Source organism: Petaurus breviceps, unplaced genomic scaffold, assembly GCF_028583685.1.
Source record: "Petaurus breviceps papuanus isolate PSGF00001 unplaced genomic scaffold, PetGlider_PUasm1.0 91133, whole genome shotgun sequence".
NCBI classification, from domain to species: domain Eukaryota; kingdom Metazoa; phylum Chordata; class Mammalia; order Diprotodontia; family Petauridae; genus Petaurus; species Petaurus breviceps.
In genome coordinates, this window is record NW_027187419.1 from 60,996,441 (window position 1) to 61,015,670 (window position 19,230).

Genomic DNA, 19,230 nt, shown 5'->3' on the forward strand with positions numbered 1-19,230 from the left:
GCTGATTGTTTCTATGATTTGTTGTTTGACCAACCCATTCTTTAGGATTAGATTATTTAGTTGTCAATTAATTTTTAGTGTGTCTTTCCATGGCCTTTTATTACATGTAATTTTTATTGTGTCATGATCTGAAAAGGATGCATTTAATATTTCTGCCTTTCTGCATTGGATCGTGAGGTTTTTAATGCCCTAATACATGGTCAATTTTTGTGTAGGTACCATGAACCACCAAGAAAAGGATATATATTCCTTTATATCCCCATTCAGTTTTCTCCAGATGTCAATCATATCTAGCTTTTCTAAAATTCTATGCATCTCCTCAACTTTTTTCTTATTTATTTTGTGGTCAGATTTATCTAGTTCTCAGAGGAGGTTGAAGTTCCCCACTAGCATATTTTTGTTGTCTATTTATTCCTGTAGCTCCCTTAACTTCTCTTCTAAGAATTTGGATGCTGTATCACTTAATGAATGTATGTTTAGTAATGATATTACTTTGTTGTCTATGGTACCTTTTAATAGGATGTAGTTTCCTTCTTTATCTCTTTTAATTAGATCTATTTTTGCTTTTGCTTTGTCTGAGATCAGGGTTGATACCCCTGCTTTTTTTCACTTCATATGAAGCATTTATTCAATTCTAGCCTTTTACCATCACTCTGTATCCCCTCTGTTTCAAATATGTTTCTTATAAACAACATATTGTAGGATTATGGTTTTTAAATCCCTTATGCTATCTGATTCCATTTTATGGGAGAGTTCATCCCATTCACATTCACAGTTATGATTACTATCTATGTCTTTCTTTCCATCCTATTTCCCGTTTATGCTTTTCTATCTCCTTTCTCCCTTTCCTGCCTCACTAGAGTTTTGTTTTTGACCACTGCCTCCCTCAGTCTGCCTTCCCTTCTATCAGCCCCTTCTCTTTTTCTTTCCCTTTCCCCTTACTACTTCTTCCCTCCCTTCTATCCACCCCCTCCTTTTCTTTGTCCTTTCCCCACCTACTTCGTATAGGGTAAGTTAGATTTCTATATCTAATTGAGTGTTATTCCCTGTTTGAGCCAAATCAGTTCAATGAATGTTCATCTCCCTCCCTTCTTTCCCCTCTACTGTAATAGATCTTTGTACCTCTTCATGTGATGTAATTTATCCTTTTCTGCCTCCTCCTTTCTTCTTCTTTCAGCACAATCTCTTTTCACCACTTAATTAGTTTTTATCATCACATCAAAGTCAGCTTACACCTACACCCTCTGTCCATGTATACCTCTTCTAAATGTCTCTAAAGATACTGTTCTCAAGAGTTATAAGTATCATCCTCCCTTGTAGGGATATAAACAATCTGCCCTTATTGAACAACATGTTTTGTTTTTTCTTTCCTTTTTACTTTTTAATGCCTCTCTTGAGTCTTGTATTTGAAGATAAAATTTTCTGTTGAGCTCTGGTTTTTTCATCAGCAAGGTTTGGAAGTCCCCTATTTCACTGAATATCCATCTCCTCCCCTGAAAGATTATGCTCAATTTTGCTGGGTAGTCGATCCTTGGTTGTAATTCAAGCTCCTTTGTCTTATGGAATATCATATTCCAACCCCTCAAATTTTTTAAAAAATTTATTTATTTTTAGTTTCCAACATTCACTTCCATAAGATTTTGAGTTCCAAATTTTCTCCCCATCTTACCCCCCCCACCCAAGACAGTGTGTAATTTCATATAGGTTCTACATATACATTTATGTTAAGCCTATTTTCACATTAATCAAGATGTAAAGAAGAATTAGAACCAATAGGAGAAACCATGAGAAAGAAGGAATAAAGCAACAATAACAAAAAAGGAGACAGAACAAATAATATGCTGTGATCTGCATTCAGAGTCCATAGTTCTTTTTCTGGATGTGGACAGCATTTTCCATGAGTCTTTTGGAGTTTTCTTAGATCCTTGCATTGCTGAGATAAGTCTATCAAAGTTAGTCATTGCACAATGTGGCTACTGCTGTGTAAAATATTGTCCTGGTTCTGCTCACTTTACTCAGTTTCAATTCATGAAAGTGTTTCCAAGGTTTTTCTGAAATCCACCAGCTCATCATTTCTTTTCTATTTTTTTTTTAAGCAGTTGGGGTTAAGTAACTTACCCAAGGTTACATGGCCAGTTTGTGTGTGTGTGTGTTAAGTATCTGAGGCCGGAACTGATCCCGTGTCCTCCCGACTCCAGGGCCAGAGCTCTTACTCACTGCGCCACCTAGCTGCCCCCGGCTTATCATTTCTTATAGCACAATAGTATTCCATTACATTCATATACCACAACTTGTTCAGTCATTACCAAAATGATGGGCATCCCCTCAATTTCCAATTTTTTGCCAACACAAAAAGAGCCACTAAAAATATTTGTGTACACGTGGGTCCTTTTCCCATTTTGTATAATCGCTTTGTGATACAGACCTAGAAGTGGTATTGCTGGGTCAAAGGGTATGCACATTTTTATAGCCCTTTGGGCATAGTTCCAAATTACCCTCCATAATGGTTACATCAGTTCACAACTCCACCAACAACGCATTAATGTTCCAGTCCTTTAATCTTTTAATGTAGAAGTTACAAGGTCCTGCATAATCCTGACTATGGTTCCATGATATTTAAATTGTTTCCTGGCTACTGGCAGAAATTTCTCCTTCACCCAATAATTCTAGAATTTGGCTACAACATTCCTTGACTTTTTCAATTTGGGATCTCTTTCAGGAGGCAAACAGTGGATTCTTTCAATGACTAATTTACACTCTGGTTCTAGGACCTTCAGGCAGTTTTCCTTGATGCTTTCTTGAAAGATGCTATCCAGCCTCTTTTTTGGAACATGAGTTTCAGCTAGACCAATAATTCTTAGATCATCTCTCCTGGATCTATTTTTTCCAGGTCAAATTTTTTTTTTTTACCAACTTTATCACAATACCTGAGGTATTTTGCATTTTCTTCTATTTCTTTGATTCTTTTGACTTTATTTGACTAATTCTTGATGTCTCATAGAGTCATTAAGTTCAACTGGCCCAATTTTTAATGAGTTGTTTTCTTCACTTAGCTTTTTGTGCTTCCTTTCTATTTGACCAGTTCTACTTTTTTGAGAGCTGTTTTCTTCAATGTACTTTTTTTACTTGACCAATTGTATTTTCTAAGGACTTGTTTTCTGTAGTCAATTTTTGTCCTTCCTTTCCCAAGCTATTGACTCTCTCTTACAAACCTCTCATTTCTTTTCCAAATTTTTCTTCTACCCCTCTTATTTGACTTTTAAAGTCCTTCTTGAGCTCTTCCAAGAAGGTTTTTTGGGCTTGACACCAGTTTGTATTCCCCTTTGAGGTTTTGAGTGAGGGTATATTGACAACGCTGAACTCTTCTGAATTTGTGTTTTGATTTTCCCTGTCCCCATAGCAAGAATCTAAGGTCATTGTCCAATTCTGCTTCTTGCTCATGAGGTTTGCCTATTTCCTGGCTTTTAAAGTTGAGTTCTCCTGCTGGAGCATAATGGGCATTGACCCAAGCTTCTTGTGCTGGGAGCCAGGGACCTGGTCAGTGGCTTTGTGTCTGGGACCTAAGGTGATGGCAGCTGGAGGCTATGGGGATCTGGCAGCTTAGTTGGTGTCAGCAATGCCGAATCTCTCAGGGTGAAAGGGGATCTGGTCCCTGGAAGATGGCTGCTCTGAATATTTGGTTGCTGAAGAAGGCCTACCTGCCTGGAATTGTACAGAGGCCGCGGCAAGTTAGGCTGCTGGAGTCTACTGGTTCCCCTGCCTGTGCCAATGCACTCAGGGGGTCCTGATGTTGGCACTTGCCTGATCTACCACCCTGGGGTTCAGAATCTCCTGCTGGTTTGTTGAGGTAGGGCTTGCCTCTGGCTTGCTGGGATGCCTCCTGTCCTGTACTGATCCCCTTCCACAAAAATAAGAGGGATTTTTCTCATTAGTCCCCCAAGCTTCCTGGGTTAAAAGATTGCTGCACCCCATCTTTCAGCTAGTTCAGCTGTTCCAGGGTATTTCCTGGAGTGATATTTTCTTTTCCCTTTTTTTTTTTTGCGGGGGGGGGGGAGTGAGAACAGGGCAGTTGGGGTTAAGTGACTTGCCCAAGGTCACACAGCTAGTAAGTGTTAAATGTCTGAGGCCGGATTTGAACTCAGGTCCTTCTGACTCCAGGGCTGGTGCTCTATTCACTGCGCCACCTAGCTGCCCCTGGAGTAATATTTTCTGAGTTTTTACAGGTCAATAAAAGGAGAGTGAGAACAACTTACTTCTTACTCCACCACCTTGGCTCCCAGAAGTCCCTTCAATACATTTTTAATAGTAACTTTGAATGGGATTTCTCAATTGTTTTTTCATGGATTTTGTTACTGGTACATAAAGAAATGCAGATGATTTTTGTGGGTTCATTTTGTATCCTGCTACTTTACTTCAATTAATTATGTCATTTGCTTTGTTTCTTCCCCAGTATTTTCTAAGCAAATCATGCCATCAGCAAACAGGATAGTTTTGTCTCCTCTTTGTCTATCTTTATGCCTTTAATTTATTTCTCTTTTCTTATTGCTATCATTTTCATTTCTAAAACTATGTCAAACCATAGTGGATAAAGGGATCATTCTTGCTTTATTACTCTAATAACTGGGGAAACTTCTAGTGTTTCCTCTAGTGTCACCTTTTGGTTTTTAATCGTTTTTACCCTATTAAAAAAAGTTCTTCAATATCTATGCTTTATGAGGTTTTTAGTATAAGAGTATTGTACTTTATCAAAGGCCTTTTCTATATATTCATATAATCATGTGCTTCTGGATACATTTGTTTTTAATACTAATATGTTAACTAATTTCCTAATGTAAGCCATCTTTGTATTCCAGAAATAAATTTAACTTAAATGAAGGTAATAATTTTTTACATAAATTGCTATAGGTTTCTGGCAGATTTTATATAAGTTTATTGAATTACTATTAAATAATAACATTAGTCTAGAGTTTGCTAAGTTTGCTTTATCTTTCACTAAAACAAGCATCAAGACTATATTTTTGTGTAGGATAGGTATTAATTGCTCTTTTAAAAATTTCTCTTTAAATTTGATAGAATTTTCCTATCAATCTACCTGGAGCAGGGCATTTTTTTTAAAAAAATGATATTTCTTTTATAGCTATTTCAATTTCCTTTTCTGGATTAAGATATGTATTTAGTGTTCTTTCAATCTGGATATTTTATATTTTTGGAGCTAATCTTTCTTTTAGGTTCTCAATTTTATTGGCATGTACGGTACATTCTGATCATTTATTTTCTTCTATGCTATGACTTTTATTGTGCTCATGTTTTCCTTTGTCTCCCCTCTTTTTTATTAAGAGGTTAGTTAATGATTTATCAATTTTGCTGGATTTGTGGAAGAACCAGTTTATCAGTTGTGTATGTTTGTTTTCCTCTAAAACAAATAATTTCAACATTTCCTTTTTTTGTACTTAAGTTTATTTGCTTTCTTGAATTCTTAATGGCATATTTAGTTCAATATTCTGATATCCAAGTTATATATGTAGCTAACACAAACATACTGGTAAAAAACATAGATATATGATCTATATCTAATGGACATATAGATGATAAATGATCTTAGGATATAAAGAGTTACAAAAGAACTGTAAGTTAACAACATATGAAAGAATAACCAAAATCACTAATAATGGGAGAAAAACAAAATCAAAATAACACCTATGCTTTTCTTCACACTAATCAGAGTTGCAAAGAGGAAAATAAATGACAATTATTAGAAGGGTTTAGGAAGACAGGCACTAATGCTCTACTGGTTGTGAAACCTAAGAACTGGTCTGACCATTCCAGAAAGCAATCTAAAACAATGCTTCTCAAATCACTAAATACTTATCATCTTCCTTTTGTTTTGTCTTCCCCCATTAGACTGTAAGTTCCTTTAGTGCAGGACTTTTTTTTTTCTCATTTATAATCCATGTTAGCACAGTACCTGACACAGAGTAGTCTAAATCTTTTAACCCCATTGATAACACCACTAGGTCAATCCAAAGAGGTCAAAGACACAGAGAAAGAACTTATATTTTCAAAAAATATTTATAAACTGCACTTTTTATACAGTGGATACCCACCCAACTAGGTAACAGATGAACAAACTGTATTCCATGGATATAAAGAAATACTAATGTTTCATTAAGAATTTGTGAGGTAGCACATTGAATAGAGCACCAGCCCAGGAGTCAGGAGGATTTGAGTTCAAATCCGACCTCAGACACTTGACACACTTACTAGCCATATGACTTTGGGCAAGTCACTTAAGCCCAACTGCCCTCCAAAAAGCAAAAAGAAAAAAAAAAGAAATTGTGAAAATGATGGATCAGAGAAAGCTGGGGGAAATTTATATTAACTAATCCAGAAAAAAGTAAGTATACCCAGGAAAACAACTGATACAATATGACAATAATTTAAAGGAAAACAACTTTGAAAGACAAGAACTCTAATTAAGAACAACCAAAACTTTCAAAAGACTATGATAAAACATGTTGTTGACCTCCAGGCAGAGAGATGATGGACTAAAACTACAAAAGGAGACAGTTTCAAATATAATCTTTTTTGCATGAGTGGGAAGCAATGTGTATGGAATATTGTATATAATGTGACACTTTTTCTGTTTATCAGTTAACCTGGTTTTTTTCCCTTCATTTTTTATTCTTTGTTACATGGGAGGGCTCTTTGGGAGTGAGGAAGAGATATACTGGGAAAGGAAGGTAATATAAAAACAAAAGATAACAATTAAAAAAACCTACAAGGGTTCTTATTAGTCAATCAAATAAAAATAAAGATCTCTCTCTTTTCATATTTGTAATACAAGTTAGAAAGTCAGGTAATTTCTGTCCTGAGTAAAAGCATGAGAGGGAACATGGTTTAATATGTAAAAAAGTAGAAGACCTGACTTCAAGTTCAGGTTCTGACATAATTCCGTGTGACTGTGTGACTGCAAGGTTCTGACATAATTCTGTGTGATTGTGTGACTGCAAGGCAAGTCATTTTAACTTTCATTACCATAGGCTACTCTCCTAAGACTCTAAATTGCAGAAAATTCACAAAGTTCCTTATTTCTCATTACCATTTTCAGATTCTATGTTTACCATCTTTCTATCACTATCCTCTGCCTCTCTGATTAAAGGGTAGGGCCATGAACTACAAACATTCATTTAAGAAGGGAGATCAGTTCAGTTCAGACATGTCATTTCTCACCTGCCTGTTAACTACTTAGGGATTTCTCTAACTTCTCCACTATAGCCCCAACATGGCCCTCTATCCTACTTATCTTCCTTTTGTTTTGTCTTCCCCCATCAGATTGTAAATTCCTTTAGTGCAGGACTTTTTTTTTCTCATTTGTAATCCATGTTAGCACAGTACCTGACACAAAGTAGGAACTTAGTCAATGTTCATTTGATTAACACTTGTCACACTGCAACCTCTCTTCCTCTGAGGTTTATACGCTATCCAAATGTATTACTTAATCCTGATCCTGGTGGTTTTTATACATCCAATGTCAGAACATTTGTCTTTTTTCCACAGTTAGTTCAATGTCCAGGTTCCCAGACTTTCCACCTCAACTTCTGCCCTCATGTTAAAGGGCTTCAACAAACTTGCTGATGTTTTCTCAAATATCCTAACATTCCAACTAGTCAGTCTACTCAACTTCCACAACCTACATACATACAGTAATGTTCATACCTTTGATTCTGCAATTACATATATATATATATTCCATTTTCATATTTGTAAACTCTGAAATTCCTTTATGTTATCGAACTTTTATCATGCCATCTTTCCCTAAGCCTTACAACCCTAAACCCTATTCTTTACCCTTAACATGCCCTCCATTACTTCCCCTTCTCAGTTCTTTCTCAGATCATTACACTTACACTCGCTATCACCTCTCTTCCCTACCTCCACCCCTCTAGTGAACCAATTCAATTCTATATTGTAATTCAGTAATGTCAGATTCAAATGGAAATGAGAGCCACTAAACCATACATAAGGATCCCTGGGGGCCACATACTCATTTAGAAACCTACATATTAAAAATATCTGTTTTAAATATTTTTTATTTATTTTGTTAAATGTTTCCTAACTATACTTCTTTTTTGTAGTTTAATGTATTTTAATAGCAAACTTACAGGAACAGCACAGAAGACAGAACATTAAAAACATGTCCTTGCATGTAGGACAACTCAGTTAGAAAAGTATAGTGAATGGATGGAATCTACCGTATGATAAAAATGCTACAAACACCATTTAGTTGCCGTCAATAAGAAATTTACTTTTTTAAGAAATCCAAATGCTGGTATTGTCCAGAAAAATTTAACAGGTTTATTTATAATTGTTATAAAATTGAATTGTTAAAACTTGTTCATGGAAACATTTTTTTGACCACATTAATGCTTTATGTCCTCGCATTTATATTCAAAATCCACACACAAATGAAAATGGAAAAAACTTGCCAATACCTGATTCTGTCCCCTATTTTTCCATTCGCAATCATATAAGTAGGTACCTTTTGACCCCATGGGAAAAAAATATCTAACGTTCAGAACTACCAATAACAGGAAGAAGAGATTTTTTTCTGTTTTGAGAATGAAGAATGTTTCCCATCATAGTGGAATTTAAGCACCTTCTCCACGTATGCGGCATGCTAGCTGGATATCTTTTGGCATGATTGTGACATGTTTGGCGTGGATAGCACATAGGTTGGTGTCCTCAAACAAGCCAACCAGATAGGCTTCACTTGCCTCCTGCAAAACACCAATTGTTGCACTCTGGAAGCTCAGATCTGTTCTGAAGTCCTGAGCAATTTCACGCACCAGACGCTGGAAGGGAAGTTTACGAATCAGAAGTTTGGTGGACTTCTGACAACGTCTAATTTCACGGAGAGCCATAGTACCCCGCCTGTAGCGATGAAGTTTCTTGACCCCTCCAGTAGAGGCGCACTCTTGCGAGCGGCTTTTGTAGCGAGCTGCTTCCTGGGGGCTTTACCACCGGTGGATTTACGGGCAGTTTGCTTGGTACGAGCCATGTTCCTGAAAACTTCTCCTTATACACCCCCCTTCCCTTTCGGCTTGGGCTTGGAGAGCGAGAAGCGGCCCTAGCGCTGGAGAGCTACAGCAGCGGCCCTAACTATACTTTAATCTGGTTCTAGAAGTGTTTGACACCTCTACTGTAATTTACTCTCAAATTCTTTGCCCCCTTTTTCCTACACCCAAACATACTTTGCTAAAACGCAACACTAGCCTATTCCAAATATCTACCTACTTTGCTCCTAGTTACATGTTGCTGAAGAGAGCTGGAAGAAATGAAACCATGCTACCTGGGTTATTTAATCTCAACCAGATCTTTCAAGGCAATCATTCTCCTATTTCCTACGGCACTTGCCAAAGAGGGTCTTTAAAATCTTTCCTCTCTCCTCAATCCTCCATGGGACCCCATCGCCATACTTTCTTTACTGAGGACATCACTTCTGACCCTACTGAAAATAAATGTTGTCATTCCCTCTTCTACCCTCTCGAACAACACTCAGACATCTTCCCAACTATTTCCTCTTTCACTCATGTCTCAGATGAAGAGGTGGGCCATCTTCTTGCTAAGGTCAATCCCTCCAAGTGAACCTTTGATGCCATTTCTTACCTTCTAAGTTTTATTAATGTGCTTTGTTTTTAAATGACAAACTTTTATAAAATATTCCCACTCCATGCAAGGTGTCTTATAACAAATTAAAACTATGAAGCAAAGCTAGTAATAGAGTAATGTAACAAAGTAATACAGCATGCAACATTCCACTTCTCCCCACATCTCTTTAAAAATTAACAGAAATCATGGGACAGCTAGGTGGTGCAGTGAATACAGAATGCCCTGGAGTCAGGAGGAACTGAGTTCAAATTTGGCCTCAGACACTTGACACAAAAACTATGTGACCTTGGGCAAGTCACTTAACCCCAACTGCCCTCCAAAAAGCAAAAAAAAAAATTTTTTTTTAACAGAAATCTCTTTTTTCCCCTTACTTCCAATCTTTACCCAATTGGGAAAAAACAAACAAATTATTTGTAACAAATATGTATAATCAAGCAGAACAAATTCCCTCCATGGCTATATATAAATAACCTTGTACCCTAAATTCATCATCTCTGTCATGGATAACATGTTTCATCCTCTTACAATTTTTAAAGCTTTTTACAGTCTTACCATATAAACTGTTCTCCTGGTGTTGTTTATTTGATATCAGTTCATTTAAGGTCTCTTCCCAGGTAAAGACCAGAGCAAAGGACTGGAGAGAAGTGACCATACCTTTCCATAAATTTTAACACCTTGGAAACACCAAAAAAATACAAACTCCAAGAGCTAACTCTGAAAATAGCTGCACTAAAAATCTAAACTTGGAACAGTGCCCTCTCTTCTCCAGAAACAGAACCCAACTTTAATGTAGAGTTGAAAGTAAAAAATGAGTGAGCAAGTGAGAGATTCTGATGATATAAAGCTATTGTATCATGACAAAAATGACTCCATGAGACATCCAGAAACAATAAAACAAATTTTTTTAAAATGTGAAAATAGAAGAAAATGGGAAATATCAGAAAAACAACTGATATAGAAAACAGATAAAGGAATGATAATTTAAGAATTACTGAGCTACCTGAAAGCTATGACCAAAAAAAAAAAAAAAGCCTAGACATCATATTTCAAGAAATTATTGAGGAGCTAATACTCTAGAACTAAAGGATAAAATAAAAGCTGAATCTACCAATCACTTCCAGAAAGAGATCCGAAAATTAAAACTCCCAAAAATGTATAACCAAATTCCAGAGTTCCCAGCTCAAGGAGAAAATACTCCAAGTAGAAAGAAACAATTTAAATATTGTGGAGGCACAATCAGGAACATACAAGACTTAACAGCTTCCACATTAAAGGACTGGAGGACTTGAAATATGATATCCCAGAGGGCAAAGGAGTCAGGATTGCAACCAAGAAGCATCTACCCAACAAAGCTGAGTATAATATTTCAGGGGAAAAGATGGACATTAAATGAAAGAGAGGACTTTTAAGCATTCCTGATGGAAAGACCAGAGCTGAACAGAAAATGGGATATTCAAATAGAAAAATTAAGAGAAGCATTAAAAAAAGACAAACATGAAAAAGAATACAGGGAGAACAGGTATGAGTTGACTACGATAGGATAATATCCAAAAAGTAAAATTAAGGAATGAGAAAGAGGAATGCACTAAGAGAAAAAGGAAGGAAGAGGTAGAATGGGGGAAACTATCTCACATAAAGAGGCACAAAAGGGAGAGCTTTTACAATAGAGGGGAAAATGGTGGATGATAGGTACCACTTAAATATACTCTCAAAGGAACTAGTTCAAAGAGTCAAACATACAACATTCAGTTAGGCATAGAAATCTATGTTATCCTACAGGGAAGTAGGAGGAAAAGGGGAGGGCAGATTAAGGGCAGTGGTTAGAGCAAAATAGGTTTTTTGAGGGGGAGGGAAATGGGGAGGGGGAGAAAAGAAACAAAAAAAGGTGGGGAGGCAGCAAGAGGGAGAGAGACAGAGAGAGAGAGAGAAACAGGATGGAAGGAAACAGAGGTAATAATCATAACCGTGCATATGAATAAGATGAACTCACCCATAAAAGACAAGCAGATAGCAAAATAAATTAAAAACCAAAATTCAACAATATGTTGTATGCAGGTAACACCACTTGAAACAGAGAGACATACAGAGAGTAAAATAAAGGGCTGGAGCAGAATCTACTGTTTCAACTGAAAGGGTAGCAATTATGCTTTCAGAAAAGGAAAAAAATAGATATAATTAAGAGGTAAGCAGGGAAACTATATATCGGTAAAAGGTACAATGAAATAATATCAATACTAAACATATATGTTTAGTATATTAGAAAACTATAATATATGTACCAAATGGTAGAGCATCCAAATTCTTAAAGGAAAAGTTAAATGTTACAGAAGAATATAGACAGTAAAACTATGGTAGTGGAGGACCTCAACTTTCCTGTCTCAGGCCTAAATTAATCTAGCCATAAGAAGATAAGGAGAGGAACAGAATTTTGGAAGTTATATATATGACAGACCTCTGGAGAAAAGTAAATGGGAATAGAAAGGAGTATAACTTTTTTCCAAGCTGAACATGGCACCTTCACAACAATTAAACAGGTATTACGGCATAATATAAAACCTCACAAATGCAGAAGAGCAAAAATATTAAATGTACCCTTTTCAGATCATAATACTATAAAATTTACATTCAATAAAAGGCCATTGAGTCATAGATTTAAAATTAGTTAACTAGAAACTAAACAAAATAGTCTTACAGAATGAGTGGGTCAAAGCACAAATGACAGAAACAATAAATAAAATTAGGAGCTAGTTTTTATGGAAAATAAAATTAATAAACCACTGGTTAATTTGATTAAAAAAATAAAACCGAATTATCAGTATTAAAATGAAGAGAGTGAATTCACCATCAATGAAGATAAAATTAAAGCAATTATTAGGAAGTATTTTGCCCAATTATATAACAATAAATCTAACAATCAAAGTGAAATTAATATTTACAAAAATATAAATTACTCAGATTAACAAAAGAAATTGAATACTTAAGTAACCTTATCTTAGAAAAAGAAATTGAACAGACCACAAATGAGCTACCTAACAGAAAATCCTCAAGACCAGTTGAATTTACAAGTGAATTCTACCAAACATTTAGAGAACAATTAATTCCAATAGTACATAAATTATTTGGGAAAATAGACAAAAAAAGGAATGCTACCAAATTCCTTTTATGACACAAATAAGGTGCTGATATCTAAACCAAGAAGAGCAAAAAGAGGGAAAACTACAAGCCCATTTCCTTAATGAATATTAATACAAAAATTTTTTTACTAAAATACTAGTAATGAGATTACAGCAACCAATCTTAAGGATAATACACTATACCTAGATGAGATTTATACCAGGAATGCAAGGCTGGTTCGATATTAAGAAAACTATCAGTATAATGGAATATATCAATAACAAAACAAATAGAAATTATATGATTACTTCAATAGATATGGAAAAATCTTTTTGACAAAATAAACATTCATTCCTATCAAAAACACTAGAGAGCATATCATTTCCTTAAATTGATAAGTAATATCTATCTAAAATCAGGAACAAGCATTGTGTGTAATAGATATAAGCTAGAAGCCTTCCCAATAAGATCAGGGTTTGTGAAGCAAGGATGCCCATTATCACCACTATTATTCAATATTGTCCTAGAAATGCTAGTTATAGTAATAACACAAGAAAAATAAATTGAAGGACTTAGAATAGGCAATGAGAAAACAAAACTACCACTCTCTGAAAATGATATGATGACACACTTGAAGAATCCTAGGGAATCAACTAAAAAAATCTGAATAATTAACAACTTCAGCAAAGTTGCAGGATGTAAAATAAATCCACATAAAGGATCAACTTTTCTATATATTAACATAAAGTCCTACAGGAAGAGAAATTACACTTAAAATAACTGCAGACAGTATAAAGTATTTAGGAGTCTACCTGAAAAGAAAAACCTAAGAACTATGCGAACACAATTGCAAAACACTTCTGATACAGATAGTCCTATCTAAACAGTTGGAGAAATATTAATTGCTCATGAGCAGACCAAGCCACTATAATAAAAATGATGATTCTATCTATATCTACTTATTCAGTGCCATACCAATCAAACTACCAAAAAAGTATTTTATAGAGCTAGAAAAAATAATAAAATTCATCTGGAAGAACAAATGTCAAGAATGTCAAGGGAATCAATGTAAAAAACAATCTGGTACTAGCTGAGAAACAGTGTGGTAGACAGGCAGAATAGATTAGATATACAATATACAGTAGTAAATGACCTTAGTAATATACTATTTGATAAAATCAAAGATGCAAGCTTTTGAGATAAGAACTTTTTTGATGAAAATTTCTGGAAAAATTGGAAAGCAGTTTGGCAGAAACTAGGCATAGACCAACATGTCACACCATACACCAAGTCAAACTGGGTACATGATTTAGACAAAAAGTGTGACATAATCAAATATGAGAAACAAAGAAAATTTTTATCTCTCAGATCTATGGATAAGTGAAGAATTTATAATCAAACAAGAGATAGCGAGTATTACAGGATATGAAATCGTTATTTCTGATTACATTAAATTAAATTTTTTTTTGCACAAACAAAAACCAATGCAGTCAAGAATAGAAGGAAAGCAGAAAATTGGGGTAAAAAATTTTTACAGTAAGTTTTTCTGATAAAGGCCTTATTTCTCAAATATATGAGAACCGAGTCAAATTTACAAAAATATATAGTCATTCCCAAATTGATAAATGACCATGGGAAAGTTTTCAGATGAAGAAATCAAAGCTATCATATGACTACTACCAAAGTAGTCATATAAAAAAGTGCTCAAATCACTACTGATTAGATATTAAATAAATACAAATTAAAATTCTGACATATTATTTATCAGACTGGTAAATACAACAAATTACAAATGGTGAAGGGGATCTGGAAAAACTGTAACACTAATGCACTATTGGTAGAGTCGTGAACTGATCCAACCAATCCAGAGAGCAATTTGGAACTATGACCAAAGGGCTATAAAACTATGCATACCCTTTTGACACAGTAATACCACTACTAGGTCTGTATCCCAAAGAAATCAAAGAAAAAGGAAAAGAATCTAACATAAAAAATATTAAAAAGGAAAAAATAATACAATTTGATTAACTCTAAAAAGAAAAAATAAGTAATTTTACAAGAAAAAAATTAGGGGAGGGGGGAAGGTTAGCTCCCTAAGGACAGAGAGTAATTTTCCTTTCTTTACATTCCCAACATTTAGAACACTGAAAATCAGAAGTTATTCTAATTTTTAACACCTATCTTTGTCAGATTCTTCCATTTTCCTCTTTTCTTTAAGTAAAAATAATTCTAAATCAAATCTCTTGTGTAATTAAATTCTAAAGAGTGCAAATGAACAACTGCTTTCAATTATATGTTGTCATTCACCATATTTCAAACATACATGCAATCAGGTTACTTGTAAAAATTATTATAAGAAACTTACATTGACTAATCCAAAATAGTGTTCATTGACTGGAAACTGTTCTGGACCAATCTCTTTCTCTAAAGCCGAGGCATTGGCGCCCTACAAAATGAAAAATAAAAATCTTGGTATTTATCAACATTTTCACAAAATCTTTAGCCAGTAATGTGCCAGCAAAGTAAATCAACTGTACCTCTTACAGGTGAAAAAAAAAAACAAAAAGAAACAACAAAACACAACCATTATTTATTTCAAGAAAATAAAGTTGCAAAAAAAAGGCATAATAGTCCAAATAATATATGACTACAGGCTACCCCCCATATTTTTAAGTAACAAAAATATAGTCATGCACTAAATAAAAATATTCATTATAAGGCTATATCTAAATTTTATACTAGCTAGATTAGAAAAAAAAAGTAAAAGCTACATTTGAACTGATATAATATTTAACTAAAGGCATTTACAATAACTGGGGTTTTTCCCATCATTTTTCAAAATCCTAACAGTCCAACCATCATTGTATTCCAAATCTTGTGTTTACTCAATTTAATTCAACAAATATTTATTCTACAGAGAATTATCAAAGCCTTTAATATGTATACTGCTTTAGGTAGTTCATGTCTAATAATAGGATGCCCTTTTAATTTCCCTACCAATTCCTAGAAACTTACTGCAAGATGCAAGCAATACACCTCACATCCATATTAGTAAAAATGACAAAAGAAGAAAAGGTAAATTATCTGAGGGGCAGTAGGAGGACAGGCACACTAATGAATTGTTGTTGAGGCTACAAATTGGCAAAATAATTCTAGAAAGCAATTTGGAATTATACTAAAAAAGTTACAAAAATGTGCACATCCTTTGACTCAGCAATACCACTAGGCATGTACTCCAAAGAGTTTAGAGACAAAGGAAAAGCATCCTATGTACAAAAAATATTTATAGTAGTTATCTTAATTTTAGTAAAGTATTATAAAGTAGGTACCTATTAATTATGGAATGGCTGAAGAAAATTTGGCATATTAATGTAATGGGATATTATTATACCATAAAAAATGAAGAATATGACTGGTTAAGAGAAACCTAAGGAGATTTCTGTAAGTACTAATGTAGAATAAAGTGAAGAGCTCCAAGAAAACAATTTATGTAATAGATCCAATAATATAAAGGAAAACAACTTTAAAAGATTTTATAACTGATCAATGCTGTGACCACTCATGACTTCTGATGAAGCATGCCTCCCCACCTCTTAACAGAGTTGCAACAGAATAAAGTGAATGTGCATTCTTAGAATGAAATGTGCGTTTTTAGAAATAACATTATTTTTGTTTGACTAGACCTATTTGTTGCAAGGAAGGGCTTTACCTGCTTACTTTCATTTAAATCTTGTTGCTGAGTTGAGCTATAAAGTCTCATGATTTTATACTAAATACAGCAGCAGAAAGCAAGAGGACACAAAATAGGATCAAGAATAGCCAAATATTCTTGCCAGAAGTTCACATAGACTGGCCCTGAAAAAAAGTCTCATGTCAGAAAGTAAGGCTGGAAAAATGAGCAAACACAAAAGGAATTCCCTCATAAAGAGCTATATTATGGTTCCAGTCAAAAGGGATATCTTAAGTTTTCACACCATTGTGTTTTGGTCACCCCATCCTTTAAGTCAGAGCAGATTCATTATTGATTGAACAACTGAACCCAAAAAGCAGTCATTAATGTTTCTATGTTAACCTGGATGGTAGCGAGGGTGGTGCCCCCAAAGATCTGTTTGATCCACTGCAAAACATTTTTTTTAATCAACAATTTAGATTAAGGCAGAGATTTCAGATATTCCATTTGCAGGTGACAAAGAACTAGAAGGAATAGGAATAATTAACATGTTAGATGACAATCACAATAAAAAAGCATACTGACATGCTAGATTGATGGGTTGAATCTAATAAAATATTTAAAATTTATAGTCTTAAATTTGAGGTAAAAAAAAAACCACCTCCAAAAGTATCAGATAGGAAAGACATGGTTAAATAAGATATTCATCAAAAAAAAAAGATCACAAGATTTTAGTTGACAAGTTCAATATGAGTAAAGAATGTAATGTGACAACCAAAAAGGTATTATGTAGGTTGTAATCAGAGAGGTATAATGTCCAAGGAAGTTGATTAATCACATGATAAGCTGCTCTTTACAATCTACATCTAAACTACTTTATTCAGTTCTGGCTGCCACATTTTTGTAAGGAAAATAAGTTAGGAAGTACCTAAGAAACTATGCAGGGATGGTGACAAAATAAGGATGGACCTTGGGATCATGCCATGTGTGGACTGCAGGAAGACAATGGGGATTTTCCCCTGAAAGAGAAGACTTATGGGAGGCATGATAGCTGTCTTCATGAACTTGCAGGTCTGTTTTGGGAGAGAGATTAGATTTATCCTACTTTACCCCAGAAGAAAAAATTAATAGCAATGAATGGAACTTGCTATGGAGGCGTATTTATGTTTGACTTTTAAAAAAATTTTCCTAGCAATTTCAAAAATAAAAAAGGATGTCATGGGAGACATATGAATAGAAAAGGCATCTAGGTGGCACAATGGATAGAGTGCCAGTCCTGGAGTCAGAAGGACCTGAGTTCAAATACACCCTCAGACACTTACTAGCTGTGTGACCTTGGGCAAGTCACTTAATCATGTTTGCTTCAGTTTCCTCATCTGTAAAATGTGTTAGAGAAGCAAATGACAAACCATTCCAGTATTTTTGCCAAGAAAACCCCAAATGGGGTTACTGACAGTTGTACACAACTGAAAACGACTAAACAACAGAAGAGTCATGCTTTAAATCTAGGGTTTCTGATTTCAAATACATCATTTTTTCCTACTGACCACACTGTTCTGGTAGTCATCCACCTTTTGTTTGAATATTGTGAACCTACTGCCTTCCATGATATTCTTTTTTTATTTTTGGAATTATAAGGAAGGAGAAAACCTGGAACTAAAAATAACATAAAAATGGGTTTTAAATTTTTTAGAAAGAGAAAAACGGTAGCATTTATAATAACAAACTAATTTATATAATATGGGAATGACCTTTATAAATTTTATAGTACTTCAGTATAGTATCAATGCTTGATGAAATTCTGTTTAAGTTATTTATCCAGAGTTCTAATGATTAAAACTGCATATAGATTAATTTGCCAAAGACTTCACAAGAAAGCACACATTTTACATTAACTCAATGTACCAAAACATTGCTTTTTTTTTTTTTTTCAAAATATGACATATACCAAAATAGTCACAGCACACTTTTGTGGTAGGAACAAACTGGAAACCAACTATGTGCTGATTTGGGATTTAATAACCTCAAGTACATGAATGTAGTGGAATACAGCTGTGCTATAAACAATGACTATGATAAATGCAGAGCATGTGAAAATATATGAGAAGATACATAGTGAAGTATGCAGAACCATGAAACTATTCAACAACTACAACAATATAAATGTAAAGAACAATACAATGCAATTGTATGTTGTGTAATTATAATGAACAAGCTTGAACTTGGGGTGAATTGCAAAAATTAATCTCTTTCCCTTAATTGCAGAGAGAACTATAGATGTGGACTATTGCAAAAGCCTGTGACAATGTGTTGATTGGTTTGGCTTAGCTGCAGTGAATAGAACAACAGCCCTGTAGTCAGGAGGACCTGAGTTCAAATAGGGCCTTAGACACTTAACACTTACGAGCCATGTGTGTGACCTTGGGGGGCAAGTCACTTAACCCCAATTGCCCTGCCTTTCCCCCTCCAAAAAAGAATAAGTCAAGTCAGAATAACCTCATTTCCTTTTTTTTTTTTTTGGAAAGGATAACTTAAGTATAATTTACCTTGAGGTTATGATAAAGTTCCTCATATTATTCTTATGGAAAAGATGGAGAGATACTGATTATACAATACATATGGATTCAAAGCTGGATAGCCAAATTCAAAGAGTTGTTACTGGTTCAGTGTCACTGTAGCAGACCTCAAGAATCTGTAGGTGATTTTTTTATATATTTAACATTTTTATTATTTACTTTCATAAAGGCATAGATGGTATGTTCAAATCCACAGAGGAC

The 19,230-nt window shown here is 34.6% G+C and overlaps 1 protein-coding gene across 4 annotated transcripts in view; it reads right to left on the minus strand.

Annotated features, from left to right (window-relative positions):
• The window catches only part of USP12 (ubiquitin specific peptidase 12), a 123,807-nt gene that overhangs the window by 55,923 nt on the left and 48,654 nt on the right, over positions 1-19,230 (minus strand). For all 4 annotated transcript variants that reach the window (XM_069080030.1, XM_069080028.1, XM_069080029.1 and 1 more), the window contains one exon: positions 15,149-15,229. Coding sequence is in view for 1 of the 4 variants with exons in the window: in XM_069080028.1 (XP_068936129.1) it covers positions 15,149-15,229 (81 nt within the window). In the remaining 3 variants the exon portion in view is untranslated. The remainder of the gene's footprint in view (positions 1-15,148; positions 15,230-19,230) is intronic.